Raw genomic sequence first — 19,890 nt, 5'->3', positions numbered from 1 at the left:
TTTAAGAAATTATACAATTACCCATTTAAAATAATAAATTACAAAATAACCTAACTATAGTTAAGATAATAACCAATTAAAGTGTGACACATCATGAAGGGTAACTTATATGTTATTTTAGAGAGGGTTGGGTAGAATTTACCTTTTTTAAAATATTATTTAAGAACTTCTGAAAATTCATCCAAACCAATCCAATGAGGATTTGGGAATTAACTTTGCTTAATAGCCATAGGTAGATTAATTTTTATAATATTAATTTGATAAAGTTTTTCAAAAATTAATTAAAAAAATCTTATATTCTAAAAGAAAATAGAAGTTTCAATTAAAAGCAAATGAAAATGGTTCTTCAATCAGAGAATTTACCCTAACGAGGTTCTCCAGTCCCTCCTCAGCCGCGTTCCTCCTCATCTCGAAGCCACCGCCGAGCAGCCCCGCAGGTCCGCCGCCTGGTCTCTCTCGCTTTCACGAATCCGCTGATCAGGATCGCCGGTCCGTTGCGTTGTCTGTCTCTCGCTTTTACATAGCCGCCGCCGCCGCCGTAGGCTCGCCGGTCCGTCCCCCTTTCCAGTTGTTGTGCTCCTTCCTTGTTTTTCATCAAAGGTTGTTATTCCATCCATCTTATATATTATTGTTTTTATTCTATACTAATTGATTCTTATGATGTTAGTATTAAGATTGATTGTGCTGTTTTTGTTCTTCCCTCTTTTATGTGGGGAATTTAATCAAACATGTTCTGTGCACTATGCGTTGCAAAAATATGCTTGTGGTTATCTTGGTTTTGTGATTGCATTACACAGTTATTTATTTCCTTGCTTTCGGAACTAGAGTTTCTTGATTAGAGTCAGAGAAGTTATGCCGAGAATTTTCACTCTCCACTGCAATTGAACTTTGCTTCTGAAATGCCTATGGCTCTTTGTATCTAGAAGTGTGACTAGAAAATACTGATGTTATAGTAATTCATCATGTGTAGGAACTTAGAAGTGTTAGATTAGACTAGGAAATTGTAAATATAAATTGTTGTCTTGCCTTTACTTTGTTTCTTCTTATTGCTTCCTTATTGTATCTGTGAACTATGATGACTTGTTTTCTCTCAATGTAACGAGTAGTGACAACAATGAATACTCACCTTCCCATCTTAATTACCATTTCACCAAAATTTTAATGCCTCATAATTCTTGCATCATATTACATGTGGTGTTTCTCATGTTAAGTATACAATACTTAGCAGATTAGAGTCATCTTTATTCAAGTCTTTAAATCCAAATTAAGGTTTCTTTGGGTTGACTTAAGCTAGAGCCATAGTTCGAATAACCTTCATTTGTCTTAAATAACAAGGAAATAAATACTTAGTTGATTACAGTCATCCTTATTCAAGTATTTGTTCTTATACTATGTAAATATCAAGCAACACAATGTTATATTACCTTGCTACATGTTCTGTGCACTAAGCAATATGAAAGCTGCTTAGCTACCCTTATTGTTGTCCCTAGTCAGAAGAAAGGAACTAGAATTTTTACAAGGAAAAGAGGGAGAAAACAATCAAGTTACCCTTGTTGTGGATTGATCTACAATCAAGTAAGTGATTATGATGTAGTAAATTGAATTTGCTAACTGAGAAGTTAGGACTAGCAACTTCTTCACATTTGCAAAATGATGTAGGTGATGGAAGTGAATCAAGTGACCTGATTATCGTACTGATGAAAGTGCTGACGAAGATGACGAGGAGGTTGAGTATGAAGATTCTGATGATTAGTAAACATGTCGTATTTGCATATTATATAGTTTATTTTTCTTTGGACAGTATATTGTCTATCTTAGTATAATGTCAATTTAGCTAGTTGATGTTTCAGGCTTGATACTTATTAAACTTACCTATGTTAGTTTTAATGTTTTTTTACTCATCTATTTACTTGAATGTTGATTGTTGATGCCTATTTTTATATTTTAGTAGTTGTATATAGATTTATCAAATTAATCATAATGAATAAGGAGGAAGTTATCTACAAATTAATTTGTTGATAATTTTACTTGCGGATTTTGTTATTGATATTACCTACAAATAAAATTTTTATCAATTTTTCATTTTATCCTTAGCTGCAGATTTTGTTGCGAATTCAGTTTTGAATTTTATTTGCGAATCTATTACCTGCAGATTTACTTGTGAATTTTGCTGCCAATTAGTTATTTGCAAAATTTGCTGCAAAAGTTAGTTGCAATTTTTGGAGTATGTTGCAAAAATTAGCTGCGAATTTCGCTATGCATGTATTACTTGTGGAATTTGTTGCCACCTGTACCTGCTGATTTTGTTGTTAATTTAGTATGTGCGAAAAAATTCGCAACTAAATTTGCAAAAAAATTCGACGAAATTGTCTGATTTTTCATGAAATTATTTGCGGATTTCGCAGGTTTTTTACGACAAAATTCACAGTTAAATTACCCGTGAATTTGAAAATTCACAACAACAGTTATCCATGAACTCATATGCTGCGGATTTAAATTCGCAGCAAAAAGTGCAGAAAACAAAATTACAAAATTTGACCGAAATTTGCAGCAAAATCCGCATTTAATCTGCTACTTTTTAATAGTATACGAAGATTTTTAGTGATTGAATCATATTAGGTAATTCTACTTTCTACATTCAAGTGATCAGGATTTCATATGGTTTATGTTAAAAAAGAAATTATTGTGGTATCCAAACTTTTTGTTCAGTGGCAATAAACAACAGAAAACATTCAATTTCAAATAGGATAGGCGATTTTATGGAAAATAGATTTGCGGGTTAAATATTTGGTCTATTTTCTTTTATTATAAATGAGGACTATAATCTGTTACGTGGTTGTGATGATCTCTTGCTGCAGTTTCAACTGCAGGTTTGCTGCTTGAGAAAGTTTCAAAGATTCAAAGGTTCAGATAAATGTTATATATATCTGAAACTTCTTTAACGATGCCAGGCTTTCCTGTTGCAACTTGCGAAACATCGTATGTTCTCTTATGACCATTCTTTGATGTTCTCTTGGTAGTTTCCTGTTCTAGAGAAACAAATGCAGGTGTCTTTTCAGAAAAGTGGTGCAGCATAGTCAATGTTTATATCTGTTTGCCTGTGCAGATATTCCAGAAACACAAATCAAATAAGCTATCCAGATGCTCATGGGCATTTATCTGCTGAAGAGGAGCTTGCTGCAGAAGAGAGTTTTGCAGTTTATTGCAAGCCCGTAGAATTCTACAACATTCTTCGGCGACGTGCTTTACGGAATGTACTCCATCTGATTGGTTAAAATTATCTGCCATTGTTAATTATATCAATGTGATTATTTATAAATTTTTCTTCGGATATGTTGCATGAACATAGAGTGGATTTTATTCTAGGTAGCATTATTATTTCCCATCCTGATGTCTTAGAAGGATTCTTGCAGTTGCTGTTTACTTGCCTAGTTGCCGTGTCACTTGCTTACCTCAGACTTGGTTATTTCATTCTCTTGTTAATATTTCTTCTTATTTTTGCGAAAAAGAAAAAAATTGAAAAAATTATCCTGTTTGGTTCCTCATGTTATGCTGATTTCTGGTCCTTAAAGACAATGACTTTGCATGTTTTATTCTAACAATATGCTTTTCTATTGTGTAGCCTACATTTCTTCAGAGATGTTTGGAGTATAAGATAAAGGCTAGGCAAAAGAAGAGGTAAGAACTATCATACATAGTCTTCATTCTCCTATTTACATCCTTCTTTTTCAATTTATGCGATGTGATTTTATGCCATATGCCTACAGGGTGGATGTGGTACATTGAGTTTAGACAGAAACTTTTGTGAAGTCTAGGAGTCATTTAGTGGTTTTGGGTTGCTATATATTTGATCATTTGTTTTGATTTAATAAGAACCGATGGATATTCATGTTTGTGAGTCTGATCACCATTCAGCCATAAATCAACATTAGAACATAACCTTCTTGTTGTCCAATCTATACAAAGACCTAAAAGTCAGTGTTGGTATAGCTCCAAAGGTCTCAGTAAAATGGGATGAGGATTTTCCAACTGTGTCTGAGTAGTTCTTGCAGACATATGACATGCTTTCTCAAAGAGCAACTAGTAATCTTTTCTAGCATGGGATTCTATGTAAAGATAAATGAGATGTACATTATGTAAACCTTGTGATCCCATTTTTAATCTTCATATTTGGCTATGGATATGTACCTGTTTATACATTTGGTTGAATTTTATGTAGTTTGTAATGATTTCATTTAAGCCATAATTTTTGTCTGGTTTTGCCTAATTTTCTTTCATTCTACCTAGGTAAAGTATCTTATTTGTGATACTGATGAATTACATTTCAATATTAGGATACAATTGACAGCTTTACTGAGTGATACAGATGAAACTCAAGTTTCGTTTCCCTTGTATATTTGTCTAGCAAGGCTGGCTTCTAAGGATGAGGATGCCGAGGTAGGAATTCTGTATGTTATTCTGAGCTAATAAATATTACTCACTATTTAGTTTCTTAGTTCATATACTTTATCTAATAAATGTTTCTGCTTCATCGTGTTTTAACTACAAAAACAAAGAGGTATTCTGCTGAATATCGCATTGGTCGGGTTTTCATCCTTCGAGATCCTTCTGAAGTTGATGGTGATACTGGTGATACTCACCTCAAAGCAAACTTTTTGCTCCCCGACATTCATAGGCTAGCTCTGACAGCTAAATCTGGGTCACTTGTTCTGTTGTTTTTCACAGCTGGTATGCATGTGCTTGTCTAATCACACACATAATATGCACGTGCACACAGTCACACACACACACATGCACACATGAAGTACAATATAATTCTTACTAATTTTTGTTTCACTTGCAGTGGAGGACCCAAATTCCTCATCTGGGGTCAATGCAAGCCTGATGCCTTTGGATCCAAGTTCATCTGAATGTGAGATATGCTTTTATTGCTTACAGATGAAATGTGAAATTTAGTTGTGAATGACCATATTGATATGACCTTACTGCTAGTTGAGCCACATGGACACACAACACGTGCACACACACAGTGACACGCTTCAAACCCCATTGCATAATAACCTATTCAATCAAGTGCTTAAAAATTTAGTTTGAGGCTTGATGTGTGTAAGAGATGATAAACAACCCATATATGTTGCACTTAATAGCATAAGCTTTTATTTTTGTTTTTGACAAGAATAATATCCTAATTCTCAAATGAAATGATTTGTAACTAATGGTTTATTAAAGATCATAAGATTGAATAGATCATTTTACAAATTCTCTTACAGGTATGTTGAGGGGCTGTTCACCTTTGCTATATTGATTATTTATGTATTTTGTTTCTTGTTAACAAGGATCCTTATCCTCTTAACTCTTATGTAATTATATTCTCCTTGTTGTAGTGATTTTGTTTTAGAAAAGAAGTCCAATGTTTCAAGGTGTAGTAACAGATTTACACCTCCTCTACCCCCCCTTCCTCAAACAAAAAAATTGTGTTGATTTTAATGAAATGGGTAATTTGTGAACTTGATCACTCCAGTGCTAGAATTCATCTTTTCTTTTCATTTTATTCTGTGCTTGATAGCAAGAGATGGACAGTACTGCTTATGTGGGAAAGTATCTCTGGAAAAAATTTTTCAGTCGTGGGATGAATCTCCAAATTTAAGACTGGGACTTCAAGCTGAGGCTGTGTCAACTGTTGATCTGCATCCTTGTTTTCTAAAGGTATGTGGTGCTAAGAGTTAATATTGTCTTTATTGTTCTTTCTTTGTGCTGATTATTAAAGCATATTCTATTCTGACTGTACTATTTTATGTTAGCAATTTCAAACCTTTTTATCCCTTCCAACTAAGATAGATGTGCCATATTACAATTTTTTTAATGCTGCAGTATGGTGTTCGATATAAGGAACAGAGCATCTCAGTTCAAGTATCAAATAATTTTGAGAATGGGTTTCTAAGGAGTACATCAAAGCAATTGCAAATCAAAATGTATGCCCAACAATGTGGGGCTAAAGAGAAATCTTCCCATTATACAAACATAACTGCACTAGCATCGCCATCATTATCTCGTATCATCCGGTAATTACCATTTTCTCATAAGATTCTTTTCCATGAATAATTGGGGCGGATTGCAAGTGCTAGTTCTTTGCTATTTATTTATTTTAACTTTTTGTTGCACTATCTAGTTCATTTTTCTGTTGATTTACCCTGCTGAACGCAAAGCAGATATTTGAATTGTAACTATGAGTAGTGTAGCTTCCAAACCAGTCTTATAAAATTTACATGTATTTTCTTCTTATTTGATTGGAACTGTCTTGTACTTTATATTAAATAAATTGGTCTTCATTCTAACTTCTTACCAACTTATATGATTCAGGTTGAAGGAGGGCAATGTGAAATTTAATTACAGGTATTATATTTTAACTTCTTTATGATACAATCTCAGGTTCTTTTATGGGGATTATGCTAGTGGTCTTTTAACGGGGCAAATACACAGTGGTAATGAAGATCACATTTATTCTTATGTTTTCTGTATCTCTTTTGCATTTCATGTTATTTGCTTTTAGAAGAAATGCTGAAATTTTGCTACTGATTGTTCTTCTGTTTTATAAAATTATATTACAGGTATTACTATGATAAATTGCAAAGAACGGAAGGTAATGAATGTTGCTTTCATGGTCGTTTTTTTTTTTTTTTTGGGTAATAATCAATGTAGTTTGATCCATGTAGCTGATTACATATTTATGGTTGTGTAGTATAGCTGTTTGTGGGTTCTATTTAAGATGCATAGCTAACTGTGGGATATATAGATATCTTAAAAGAAAATGATTTTAGTCTTGATTAATACAGTGATTTTTGGATTTAATCTCTACAAAGTTTTTGGTTTAGTTTCAATCCACATATTTTCCAAATGTTGTGTTTTGATACCTATTCTGTTAGCCTAGTTGTCGAGTGGTAATATTTATAAGCAGCAAAAGTAAATTGTTAATTTTTTAATCACCAAACAAAAGTTATGAAATACTTACAGGGACCAAAATTTAGCACAACAGTGTTTGAAACCAAACATGGTAAAATAATTTGGATCAAAATCAATCTAAAAGTTTTCAAGAGATTGAAACTGAAATTGACCATATTTTTTGCAACCAAAAACATATTTAAGCTTAGATTCTTATTTTACATTGATATCTGTTACCTTGTTAATGTCAAAGCATGCTGGCAATCTGATTATCTAATAACAGAAAGTTTTAATTGCAGTCACTGAAGATTTCTCCTGTCCGTTATGTTTGGTTAGATGTGCAAGCTACAAGGTTAGACTGCTTTTGAGTTTTGACTGATAATTTAAACATTTAATTTTTAATGTGATAATTATAAAATTATTTTTTTGTTTCTGACATGTTCTGTTTGTAGGGGATAAAATATCACTTGCTCGCATCTCATGATCTTCTCAACTATGAATTTTCGGTTAGTCTTCTTCAGATCTCTGGCAAGCTTACATTCTTTGAGCTGTATTAAACTGTTAGTTTCAATTATAAATCATTTTGCAGGCATGGGAGGACTGTCCGACGATAAACGTGTCTGTGAAAACTGATAACTGGAAATCTGAGGTTAGAACAGTTTGACGTCAATTTGTTTTTAAATTTAAGTTTGTATGGTTTTATTATATTTCTTACAATAGAACTGAATATAATGTGCAATGCCTCTTCAGTGTTCATATCCAGCCTGCCTGGCCCAAAACTTATTTTTGTAAAGTTCGGATTTGCAATCTTCAACTAGTGTAATTTTCGGGTTGGGTTCAGGTTGACCACCCACCCCCCGAAGTTATCTATTTATATTTGAAGTATACCTTTTAGTAAAATTTATGATAAATTGTTTACTTTTATACTTAAACTAATATTTTTTTATATTACATTATGTTTTTATTTTGTATTAAATCATGTATTTTATAAGTATTGTATAATATCTATTGGATTTCATCTCTTAACTTCTAGGATTTCATTACTTTTCTATGTATAATGTCCAAAATTATAAATGTTGATAATTTTGTCCTTTAGAGAAGATGAGGTTCCTAGAAACATGGAAGTAAGCATGACAAAACTGTTTGAACTTTTAGTATGAATTCATTTGAAAATGATTTGTTCACTTTAATAACTTACTAATTAATTTCCCTCCAGATTTTTGCAAATATTGTTGATCCCAAGTTGTACACTATCAACTTTTGGTAAGCTATTCTCATTTCTGCATTGTTTTGAGATTTGCTTGGCTGCATATACTTTCATATAGATGCATTTTGTTTCGTAAACTGGTAATCTAAAACCTATTTTAGTGCCAAACCACTTAAGCGAATACAGCCAGCGGATGAACCTTCTGAAAAAGCAAAGGCTGCGGATCCACTTGTCTTAGAATCCGAAATTCCAACTGGAGAGGGTGATCTTTTGGAGAAAGCTGATGGTATGTATGGCAACTATTTCAAGTATTTTACTAAGTGGTGCAACTAATTTTAATTAGCCAAGAAAAATGACAGTTAATTCAACATTTTCTTTAATTCAATGATGGTTGTTACATAAGTCAAAGTGATGAGAGCCACTTTTTGCATTGAATTATCAACGACAGCAGCAACAACAATAGCGAAGCCTTGTCCCACTAGGTGGGATCGGCTACATGGATCAAATGATGCCATTGAGCTCTATCATGTATCATGTTTACAAAAGAACTATTTACATGTAGATCTCGTTTGACCACCTCATGGATGGTCTTCCTAGGTCTTCTTCTACCTTTCACCCCTTGTCCATCTTCCATCTCATCCACCTTCCTGACTGGGTGTTCTATTGGTTTTCTTCTCACATGTTCAAATCACCTGAGACGCGATTCTACCATCTTTTTCACAATAGGTGTTACTCCAACTCTCTCTCTTATATCTTCCTTCATTATTCTATCCAATCGCGTATGACCACTCATTCATCTCAACATCTTTATCTCTGCCACACTTAACTTATTGTCGTGTTTTCCTTTGATCGCCCAATACTCTGTACCATAAAGCATAACCGGTCTGATAGTAGTGCGATAGAATTTACCTTTAAGTTTTAAAGGCACTTTTTTGTCGCATATAAAACCAGACGCACTTTGCCATTTTGTTCAACCTGCTTGTATCCTATGATTTACATCCTGTTCAATCTCTCCATTATCCTGTATGATGCACTCAAGATATTTAAAACTTTTAACTATTGAGTTATCAACAACAATGCAAAATCATCCTGGCAGAAAGTAGTATTTACCAAAACTTATATAAGGCACTAATCTTATTTATCTGCACTAACTTGTCCACATGACAGCAGAAGTCCTCAGAATTGAAATACATGAAAATTTGGTCTTTGACAAATTAAAGGTAGAAATTAGGGGAATATATGGCTTGCATAGGATTTTTGAGGACACTGCGGGTGTATCCTTTAATAGAATTTTTGCTTGTGTATGTATTCATTGCTGTTGTGAGATTCGCCTGGAAACCTCCTCCTACCTTATTGCTGCTTTCCTTGTCTTAAAAAGGGAAAAGATCAATTGAAATACCACCACAGAGGACGTCATCTCCCCTTTTTATGGCTCTGATTTGACATCCAAGCTGGTTCAGATGAGTGTGAGTGGTGTAATTTTGTGCAATCTGGAGTAGCAAGTCTATAGGATCTCTGTCCTGACATTCTTGAAAAACCCAATGGTCACATGTGCAATAAGCCAATAACTAGTCATAATTTATTTGATTCCAACTTAAAGTTTAAACCTCCCTTTGTTTTTTCCCCTTTAGAAATAGAAATGCTTGTTAACTTTCTGAGATGGTCTTTCATATTTTTTTGTTGAATGTGACTTCTTGGTCCAAATATTTGTGGGATATTTGGTGATAAAAAGGGGAAAGAGTAAATCTTATGGGATATTTGTGGTAGCATTAGTGTTATAGTGTGATGAATGTGCCATGAAATGCTAGACATTGCAGGGGTTTCAAATGCTATTGTACAATTGCATCATCAAGATTGTGTCCTGCCTGAACCACCGACATATGAGAATCCTGCAGTGTTACCAGATGCTACAACAGGGAAGTCAACAATTCAGCGTTATAACATTGACCCACAAATGTATGTCCTTTGGGATATGAAAATACATAAATGAAATCTTACATTTTAGGATATTGTTAGATGCATAATTTTATTACAAAATCATTTGGCCCTACATTGAAATTACAATCCTTATGTTATTGAAAATGTTCCACTTGTAAATTCAATTTTACTTTGACTTAATATTTTAGTGACATGAGTAAGATGTAAAGCTTCTGATAAATTGGCAATGCCTTTAATGCCAATAAAGGTGTCTCGCTCAACTTGAGCACTAGCTTGCTTTATTAATTGATTTATACAACTAATGTATTGCAGCAACTGGTCAATGTAATGTTTGGAATCTAGTTGTACGTGGATTTTGTTTATTTATTTGGGTTTTGTTTATCTTTCATTTGTCTGTTAATTGTAATTTTTTATGCATGAACTTCATTTGCCACTTTATTTCTAAGTTCAGAATTTACTGTGTTAATATCTTTCGTTAAATTCAGGGACCAAAATCTGTGTTTTTTTATTACAAATGTATTACTATCAGAAGTTTTCAGGGATTGAGCTGTAGTTTTTCTCAATATTTACTAAGAGGGAATATAACTGTTCTGCCTATGATACTTGGACTGGTATATATAGGAAGTGTTGGAACAAGTTGTCATATATCACTCTCTACATGCGATTATAATTTTTTTCCTGTAAATTACTTGATGTACACGGTTCTGACATTGTTCTTTGAAAACATTTCAGCCTTTCCCAGTTAAGCAAGAGAAAATTCTATCACTCTCACAAATACCAGGTAATAAGTGATTGACATTTATTAGTTTACTGTTCGGCACTTCAATTTCCTTCACATCACACATATAAAGCATCTTGAAAAACCACGAGCCAAGTATGATGAGAGGCCTATATAGAGTGCTCCGTGATCTCCCTGTGGAAATTCTTCTATTTGTTTGCAATTGGTTGGATAATAAATGTGATTTTAGACCATGGATTCTTTAATATTGGAGATTTGAATAGAAAATTTTATCAAAAACATTTTTTTTTTACTTGATATGTTTATCAAAATGAAAAGTTCTTAATAGATACGCTGGGAAGTCTCAGGTAGGCATATAGAACTAGGAATAGCAATAACCACCTCCTCCTAGCTGGGATGACAGCTGTACCAGCTTTAACTAACTAAACACCGAAAGGTCCAAACTACCCTTAGAGTAGCTTCCTCCACAAGATAGGATTTGCTTGTATAGTTGTATATAAATGAGAAGTTCCTCAATTGAGAACTTCAGAATCATCATACATATTTCAGAGAAATGTTTCCTCTCTCTCTCTCTCTCTCTCTCTCTCAAAAAAGAAAATCAAAATGTGTAATTACATGCCCTTTAATGCTTATTTATGTCTCACAAATAGTTTCTCATTTTCATTTATTTTTTATCCTTTTCCTTCAAGCCAATGGAACTTGAAGAAGTTCTATCAGAAGAAGATAGTGAGGATGAAGTTGATGACGAAGTAGCAAGTTTTGAAGATCGAAGGGTATGCACGATTATATCTGTGATCCTTTGTTTTGAATTTGTAGTCTCTTTTACCTTTTCCGAAAATGTAGCTCTTGTTGTACAAGAATGGTTTGTTAGAGCTTTGTGGATATAATTGGATGGCCCTGTGGCTAGTTACTTAACCCATTAGAGTCTACTAATTACTCTATATACTTTTTTCTTAACAGATTGTTGTCTGGATTTACATCATCTGCGCCTAAATTAGATGGTTTAGACCTTGTTAGGAGAGCTTACCATTTGTGATTCTAATTTGATGATTAAATTTCTGCTTGATCATTGTATAGGTTTAGGTTGAGGCTCTGGGGTCGAAATATGAAATCTATTGCACCTTTTAGTATTTCTTCATACTTTGATTATGTTTTGAGGATTCATTGAAACATTTTGATACCTTGCAGATGCTTGGTAATTTTGTGGACGTGACCGAAGCTGAGAAGAAATTCATGCATATGTGGAACTCATTTGTTCGAAAGCAACGGTAAGTGCTTTTCATTTTGACTCTATTTGCTCACCGTTAGTTGCTTCTTCCTTATTTTGTTTATGGCCCCATTTCACCTTCCAGATTTGTTTTAAAGGGAAAGGTGATAGACTTTTTCGTTTGAATGCAAACTTTCTAGCATAAATTATTTTCTTCATTTGGCAGGGTGCTAGCTGATGGTCATATTCCATGGGCATGTGAAGCTTTTGTAAAAGTTCATGGCTTCGAGCTTCTAGAGTGCCCCATATTGCCTTGGTAACTAGCCTTTCCTTTTGCTTGTATCAGGGTGCTCTCATTTTATATTATAATTGCGATTAGGGTTTAGGGTTTAGGGTTTATCTTAGCAGAATCCATAAAGAGTATTACTTGAAGAGACTAGGTTTGACTCCCAACCTCCCACAATAACCATTTTAAAATTATATTTTACAAAATTTTGCAAGACAAATGTGAGATAGACCGAAATTCAAATCAAACTACCTCAACTCTCTCTCTCTCTCTCTCTCTCTATATATATATATATATTGAAAGGAGCTGTTTTATATTGGAGTGAGAGACATAAATCTGGATTTCATGGAAGAATAAATTGACACTTTCAATGCATTTATTTGATTTCTCATTTTTGATAGAATTGATGCGCTCTATTATTTGCTCTTTTAGCATCTTTATGACTCTAATCAAAATGTCATGCTTCATTATCATCATATTTTTTGGATGTTTCAAGATTTGCAAATAATAAAAAATTTGGTCATGTTGGCAGGTGTTGGAGACTGTTTTCTATCAAATTATGGAATCATGGTCTTCTTGATGCACGAACTATTAATTTGTGCAGCCTTATTCTTCAACGGTATCAGAGGGAGAAATCAGCCCCAAATAGTTAAAACACAATTCTTCATCTTTTTAAATACAAAAGACAAGATGACGTATAGAAAAAAGGACCATTTTTTTCTTCACAAAACAAATTGCTGTCACCAAATGGGGGGAATTTTTATTCGTTTCAATTTTATACCCTTTTGTATGGTTATACTCATTACCGGGATTTGTACCATAAATTTGTAAAGGGATAAAAGTTCCATCCCTTGTTACATTTTTCTGGGGAATGTAGCCGAAGAAATTATTCAGCAACATTGAGTATTATATTCCTGATTTGTTTATGCCTTCAAAACTATTTTGTTTTGGAAAGTTTGTTTCATGTGAAAGTTTCATATGATGTTTAGATGTCTTGATTTTTATCATTAATTTTATACGTTTTCAGTTTCATACTTAATCTCACTTTCTAAATAACAGTGAACATTAACACATAACGAGATCACATGATGCCTTCATGAGAGAACTTTTTTCTTTTTTTTTTTTTTTGCTTTCTAACGGTGATAACTGATAATCATGTTCTTCGCAGCCAATGTTACCTAAGTTTTGGACCTGGGTAATCTAGTGTCCTTTGGTGTTATATATTTCTTAGTTTTAAAAAAATTATTGTAAAGTAAAAATCTGCAAAAATTTAAATATGCTTAAATATAGTTTAGAAGTTAATGAAAATTTCATACAAACTGTCGTTAGGGGTGGAAATAGGCCAGGCCAAGGGCCTAGCCTGACCTGATAGGAAATATGCCCAGACTCAGGCTATTAAAAAAGCCTATATTCTTTAAAAGGCCAGGCCTAGGCTTTTGAAATAGCCTGTTGGGCCTGTCAGGCCGGCTTGAGCCTGCAAATATATATAGAGAATTTTATTATACTAGTAAAAATGCTATTAGAAGGATGTGAACTTGGGTCTTCTATGTTATAATAATATTTTTATCCACTCAGCCATTTGTCTCTTTAATTATTTATATGTATTTTGTATCAATATTATTCATAAATTTATTATTTTATATTTTATAATTTTAAAAATTAAATTATATTTTAAATTTAATTATTATTAAAAAAAAAAAACAGATCTATTGACAGGCTTTAGGCCAGGCCAGATTTAACAACAGTTGCCAGGCTCAGTACTCATTAAAAAGCCTATACCAGATTACAGGCCAGGCTAAGGCCAACTTACTCTATTACAGGCCTAGCTGTTAAGAATAAAGCCTGACCTGGTCTGACCTGTTTCCACCCCTAACTGTCGCCCTGTCGGGGAAAAAATTGAAAATATCGTATATATCGTTTACTTGGATATTAATTATGAATAATTATATTTTTTTTCTAGTGTTGTAGGAATAGAATTGGTCACTTTTGAACATGTAACAATTTCATATAAATAATAATAATAAAAAAACTAATCTCCGTTGAATTATTAAAGTTTATCTGTGAATCTAAAAAAAAAAATAGTATACTTGTTAAACTTAATGACGTCGACAATATGGGTTAACCATAAGTCGTGGTCTCGTTGATTTTTAGTTTAAGTTTGAATAAAATGAAAAGGGAAATATTATAATGCATCATATAGAAAGGTGTATATATAGCTATAGGCTCAAGAATTTGGTTATGAAGTTAGGGTGCTGTTTTAGTTGGAAATGAGTATAGTGAGTGTATTTATACTTTGGTGGGCGTGTCAAGTGCAAGGTTTAACACACAGGGGGCGTGTTACATGTAGCACGTGGGAGGCGTGGAAGACACGTGGCAGAGCCTGCTTGGATTGACTAGTAGCATGTGGAGGGCGTGCTGACACGTTGGGAAGCCTGGTTGGATTGGCAAGCAGCATGTGGGGAGCATGCTGAGTCAGCACGTGAGGAGCGTGCTGACACGTGGCGAGGCCTGATTGGTTGAAGCTCTAGCACATCGGGGGGCGTGCTGAGTCAACACGGGTAGGGCGTGTTGACACGTGTCTCACTCTATTGGTTGATAAAGTAACATGTGGAGGGCGTGCTGAATGCTCCCCTTTATATAAGGCAAAGTTCGGTACTGATCTTGCCTGGGAAAAAGATCGGCTTCCACTCCTCGGGATCGGCCGAGCTATAGGCTGGAATGTTGAGCGTCCGTCCTTCTGAATTCGAGCTTCTTATGGTTATTGTTATGCAAGAATGCGGGCAATGAAAAACGCGGGGGGGGGGGGGGGGGGGGGGGGGGGGGAGTGTACCTGCAAAGGCACTCCGATACTTAAGTCAGTATTCGGAATTCAGTAAAAAAAACTTACCTTAACGAGATGTTTCTCCCCCCTTTATATGGAGAGCTTCTCGTCCGTTTATCTTTCCAGCAATAAATCGTCGGTTTCTTATTGTGCCGTTTTGAGACGTCGGTTGTAAAAATGTTAACGTTACCGAGTTATAGCTCATCAAGTCCGAGTAATAACGGATGATGGCGAGTTATGGTGCTTGCCTATAACGGTTAGGAGTCCGAGATATATAACTCGTATTAATGATGACCATATCACAGCCCCCAAGCTTAGCCTGTGGAAAGTTTTTTAATGAAGCAGGTTGAGCTTTTTGTGATGAGTTATAACTCGGTTGAGTGGATTCCTGAGTGGGCCCCCAGTTCAACGTACTTCATTAAAGGGACTTTGTTTTTGCCACATTGGACAACGTGTTTGTTTTTTATTGAGAAGAGAGAATGAGTGGGTGCTTCATTAATGTTTTGGTAGTTTTCAATGTTCCGTTCGTCCTTTCGTGTGATTGATGCAATGGTGATATTTGAAACGTTTTTATTTTGATTAATAACTTTTACTGATTGAAACTTGGGCATTTTGATTTTCTCCTTCTCTGTGAAGAATGAGCAAGAGAGGTATGGCTATGTCTGCGTTTTTGTGATTTTTTTTTCTCTTCCTTCTTCTTCTTTCTGTTTGTTGGTTGCATGTTTGTTTTATTGTGTTTTTGATGGGGTTTGAGAAGGAGAAGAAGGATAAAGTAGATTGGTCTTACGATTGGGTTGGGGATGATGTGAGGTCTCGGGTGTCGTTATTTTGTGATGAGGCTGCCGTGAGGGAGGTAGATGTAAGTAAGTTGGTGAGGCTTGGTTCTGGAGCTGGGGTTGAGTTACTGCCATGTAGTGTAAATGATAGGGTTTATCACCGTGAGAGTGATTTTGAATTTTTCTACATGCACAGCTGTGTTCTGGAAGAACTGAGAGTGAGGTTACCCTTTACAGATTTCGAGTGTCAGATCCTTAAACAGTTGAATTGTGCTCCATCGCAGCTTCATCCAAATGGGTGGACGTTCTTGCGTTCTTTTGAAATTCTAATGGAATTTCTGGAGCAGGTACCCTCTGTTGACCTTTTCTTCTCACTATTCCAAGCCAAAGGGGTGTGGAAGGGGGGTTGGATAAATTTCAACAGCACCCCTGGGTTTGGCATTTTCAGGTTGTATAAGTCTTCTTTCAAAGATTTCAAGGAGATGTACTTTAAGGTTAGGGGTTTGGAAAAGGATTTTCCATTTTTCGTAGATGAAAATATGGCTGAAAAGTTCCCATTATACTGGTGCTCGGAACCTCAGAATATACTATGACCCGAAGTTATTCTTCCGAGAAATACTTGTTTGATTGAGTTTCTTGTTGAGAACATCGGTCGGGGAGACCTGATTTCAATGTATGAGCTTCTGAAGTGGGAAGAGGATAAAGATGCTGTTTTAAAGTATTTAGGTGAGTGATAGGGTTGTTTGTGATGTAGTTGCTATTTCTTTTCAGATATCTGATGCTCCTTATTTTTTGTAGGTGGTAAATACCCTGGGGTTTCAGCTGCGTCTTTGAGGACATGTTTCAAGAATAAGAACTTGGAGAAGGAAGTTTCATCTTCTAATGTTGAGAAAATTGCTGGGACTGGTGAGGTTACCCAGCCTCGGCAAGGTCGGAGGAAGGTTATTGTTAAAAAGAAGAGGAAGTTCGATCTTGTTGACCTGTCTGATGACTCTGAGGAGAAGTCGTTTGGGGTTCCTCTCGAGGAGATACAAGCTTTTATGGGTAACCAAAAAAGGCTTCACGAAATTTCTGAACAAAGTGAGGGGTTTTCTGTCTGGGGGAGAGAATATCCTTATATGACTGTAGTGGACGAGTATTGTCAGTCGTCGGCCAATGTTTCGCTTGCGAACGAGGTTGGAGACATGGCGATTGGTCAGTATATGCAGGTAATGGGATAACTTTTCTGCCTCACTTGGTGTTTTTTGAATTTTTTACAAGCTTTTTGTATTCTTTTGTGTAGGTTGTTGGTCTTCGTCTTGCCAGTCTTGGGCGTAGCCAAGAGTTGAAATGTAAGAAAGTTTCTGCAGATAGAGTGGAGGTTTCTGTTCTGAAGGAAGAGTTAGTGAAAAGTAAAAGTGTTGCTGCCGAGCTTCAGGTACGGCTAACTGAGGCCGAGAAGTTATTGAAGGAGACGAAAGATAATTATGCTCGGGATGTGGAAGATATGAAGAAGAAGGAGAGTGATTTGGCGAGCATACAATCTCGTCTTATTGAGGTAACTGCTGAATTAAAGGATGTGCAGAAGAAAAAGGCTGATGAAATTCTGGATTCTTTTGTTGAGGGGTTTGAAAGGGCTTTGTTACAAGCAAAGTTTTTGGCGCCAGAAGCTGACCTGTCCGGCATGGATCCGGGGAAAGTTGTGCGTGATGGCAAGATGGTTGAAGATGATGGTGATGCTGAAGATCAAGCAGAAAATGTTTAGTTTGTTACTTTGTTTGGTATTTTGGTTTTATTTTGTAAGGCGGTAGATATTTTGAACATTGATAGATTAGTGATAGTCCTTGAAAAAATATTGATATCTTGGTTTTGAATTGCTTGAATGTTTATTGGAAGTTAGTGCTCTCCTTTTTGTGGTAAAGCATTTTGTTTATTGACAGGAATGATTTTGATGAGTCCATCATTCTTGTTTGAATGTACTGCCGAGTAATGGCAGGTTGCATATATAGCCGAGCATTGCTATTTACCGAGTTATTTTGAGAATTGATAATGATAGGAGATACAAATTGCATAATTTGACTGTAATTAGATGATGTTGGTGGTAAATTCATAATTGTTTGAATACAAACTTTCAGGTAGGCTGGCCTCGTTAAAACCTCTCCAAGCAAAAACCCTTTGGGACAAAAACTTGGTAGTAGGAAAAAGAGTACCAGCCTGTCCCTGATTTTTAACTGTAGAACTTCTTTAGGGATGAAACATTCCAGGTATTGGGTAATACTTTTCCATCGATTAATTCGAGTATGTATGCCCCGTTGCCGAGTACTTCTGATATTCGGTATGGACCGTCCCAGTTTGCGGCGAGCTTCCCATGTGAGGGTGGTTTCTGAGCAGCTTCGGTTTTGCGGAGGACTAAGTCTCCTTTCACAAATGATCTGGTTTTAACCGACTTGTTGTACTGTCGGGCGATTGTTTGCTGTGTTGCGCGTTGCTTCAAAGTGGCGATGTCTCTTACTTCTTCAATGATGTCGAGCTCGGTTCTCCGGGCTTCGTCTTGATTGTGGATGTAAGTTCGGATGGATTCCTGGGAGATCTCCAGGGGAATCATGGCCTCCGAGCCATATACCAGTCTGAATGGGGTTTCCTTTGTTGATGTTTGTGGGGTGGTGTTGTATCCCCAAAGGACTTCAGGTATTAGTTCGGCCCAAAGTCCTTTGGCGTCATCTAGCTTCTTCTTTAGTGCATGAAAGATGACCTTGTTTGCAGCCTCAACTAGTCCGTTTGTTTGAGGATGTTCAACAGAGGCGAAGTGTTGCTTTATTTTGAGATTCTACAAAAAAGTTTGAAATTTCTGATCGGCGAACTGGCGTCCGTTGTCAGTTGTGATATGTTGAGGTATGCCGAAACGACAAATAATATTTTTCCACACGAATGAAATCATTTGCTGTGATGTTATTTTTGCTAAAGGTTGGGCTTCCACCCATTTGGAGAAATAATCAATGCCGACAATAAGAAATTTTACCTGGCCCGGTGCCGTAGGAAAAGGCCCGAGTATATCTAAACCCCATTGGTTAAATGGCCAACTGATGTCGGAATGATGTAATTCCTCGGCAGGTATGTGTATCAGTGGTGCGTGCCTTTGGCAATTGTTGCATGACCTGATTTTTTGTTGGCTGTCCTGTTTCAAAGTCGGCCAGAAGAATCCGGCTCGGAGGTTCTTGGATGCTAAACTCCGAGCTCCTGTATGTGTGCCACAGATTCCTTCATGTGCCTCTGCCAAAGCTATGTCGGCTTCTGACTTGTTGAGACATTTGAGTAGAGGCCGAGTATAACCTCGTCGATATAGTGTTCCATTGAGGATTGTGAAGGAAGATGCTTGCCGTCGGAACTTTTTATCGCTCTCGACCTCTTCTGGTATATTACCTGTTTGTAAATAGTGTATAAAGTCGTTCCTCTAATCTGTTACCTGTGAAACACTTAACACGTTTGTCAGAGTAACAGTGGGTGATGTTATTGTGAACTGTTGCAGTGTAGATAGCTCGGACTGTGTACTGCCGAGCTTAGATAAGATATCCGCTCTTTGATTTTGTTCGCGTGGTATATGTTCTATTTCAAATTTGAAAAATTTTTTTGTTAACTTTTTTACTAATAGCAAGTATTTAGAGAGTAGGGGATCTTTTACCTGAAAAAGGTCGTTTACCTGCTGTACGACTAACAATGAATCACAGTATACCTTGATCGTCGAGATTTGAAGATCTAAACAGAGTCGGAGTCCGGCGAGTAGTGCTTCATACTCGGATTGGTTGTTGCTCGCTTTGAAAGCGAAGTGTATTGAGTGTTCCAATATGAATCCATCGTCGGCCTCCAGACGAATTCCTGCACCACAGCCTCCGTTATTTGAAGAGCCGTCCACATATAAGATCCACTGTTTTGCATGATCCTTTTCGGATGGTATTGTAAGCTCGGCGATGAAATCCGCTAGGAATTGTGACTTGATCGGT

General features: G+C 35.8%; 1 protein-coding gene across 4 annotated transcripts; it reads left to right on the top strand.

Moving 5' to 3' along the window:
* The first annotated feature begins 339 nt into the window (after positions 1–339).
* On the top strand, positions 340–13,253 carry LOC130960841 (polycomb group protein EMBRYONIC FLOWER 2-like). 4 transcript variants are annotated; one of them, XM_057886334.1, is made up of 24 exons: positions 340–600; positions 1,491–1,575; positions 1,660–1,726; positions 2,871–2,979; positions 3,107–3,254; positions 3,623–3,678; positions 4,335–4,437; positions 4,557–4,728; positions 4,844–4,912; positions 5,567–5,706; positions 5,872–6,062; positions 6,361–6,393; positions 6,609–6,640; positions 7,239–7,291; positions 7,392–7,445; positions 7,529–7,588; positions 8,156–8,202; positions 8,308–8,432; positions 9,955–10,102; positions 10,817–10,865; positions 11,513–11,596; positions 12,012–12,091; positions 12,257–12,346; positions 12,849–13,253. In XM_057886334.1, the coding sequence occupies exons 4-24, from the start codon at positions 2,915–2,917 to the stop codon at positions 12,967–12,969; spliced, it is 1,920 nt and encodes a 639-aa protein (XP_057742317.1). In that variant the 5' UTR covers positions 340–600; positions 1,491–1,575; positions 1,660–1,726; positions 2,871–2,914; the 3' UTR covers positions 12,970–13,253. The 4 variants fall into 4 exon arrangements, with proteins under 4 accessions (XP_057742317.1, XP_057742319.1, XP_057742316.1 ...); XM_057886336.1 differs by having other exon boundaries at positions 2,859–2,979; positions 9,964–10,102; XM_057886333.1 differs by having other exon boundaries at positions 2,859–2,979.
* The last annotated feature ends 6,637 nt before the right edge of the window (positions 13,254–19,890 follow it).

Source organism: Arachis stenosperma, chromosome 2 (assembly GCF_014773155.1).
Source record: "Arachis stenosperma cultivar V10309 chromosome 2, arast.V10309.gnm1.PFL2, whole genome shotgun sequence".
Classification (NCBI taxonomy): Eukaryota; Viridiplantae; Streptophyta; class Magnoliopsida; order Fabales; family Fabaceae; genus Arachis; species Arachis stenosperma.
The sequence above is the reverse complement of the archived record's forward strand: the minus strand, read 5'-3'. Positions and strand labels throughout refer to the sequence as shown.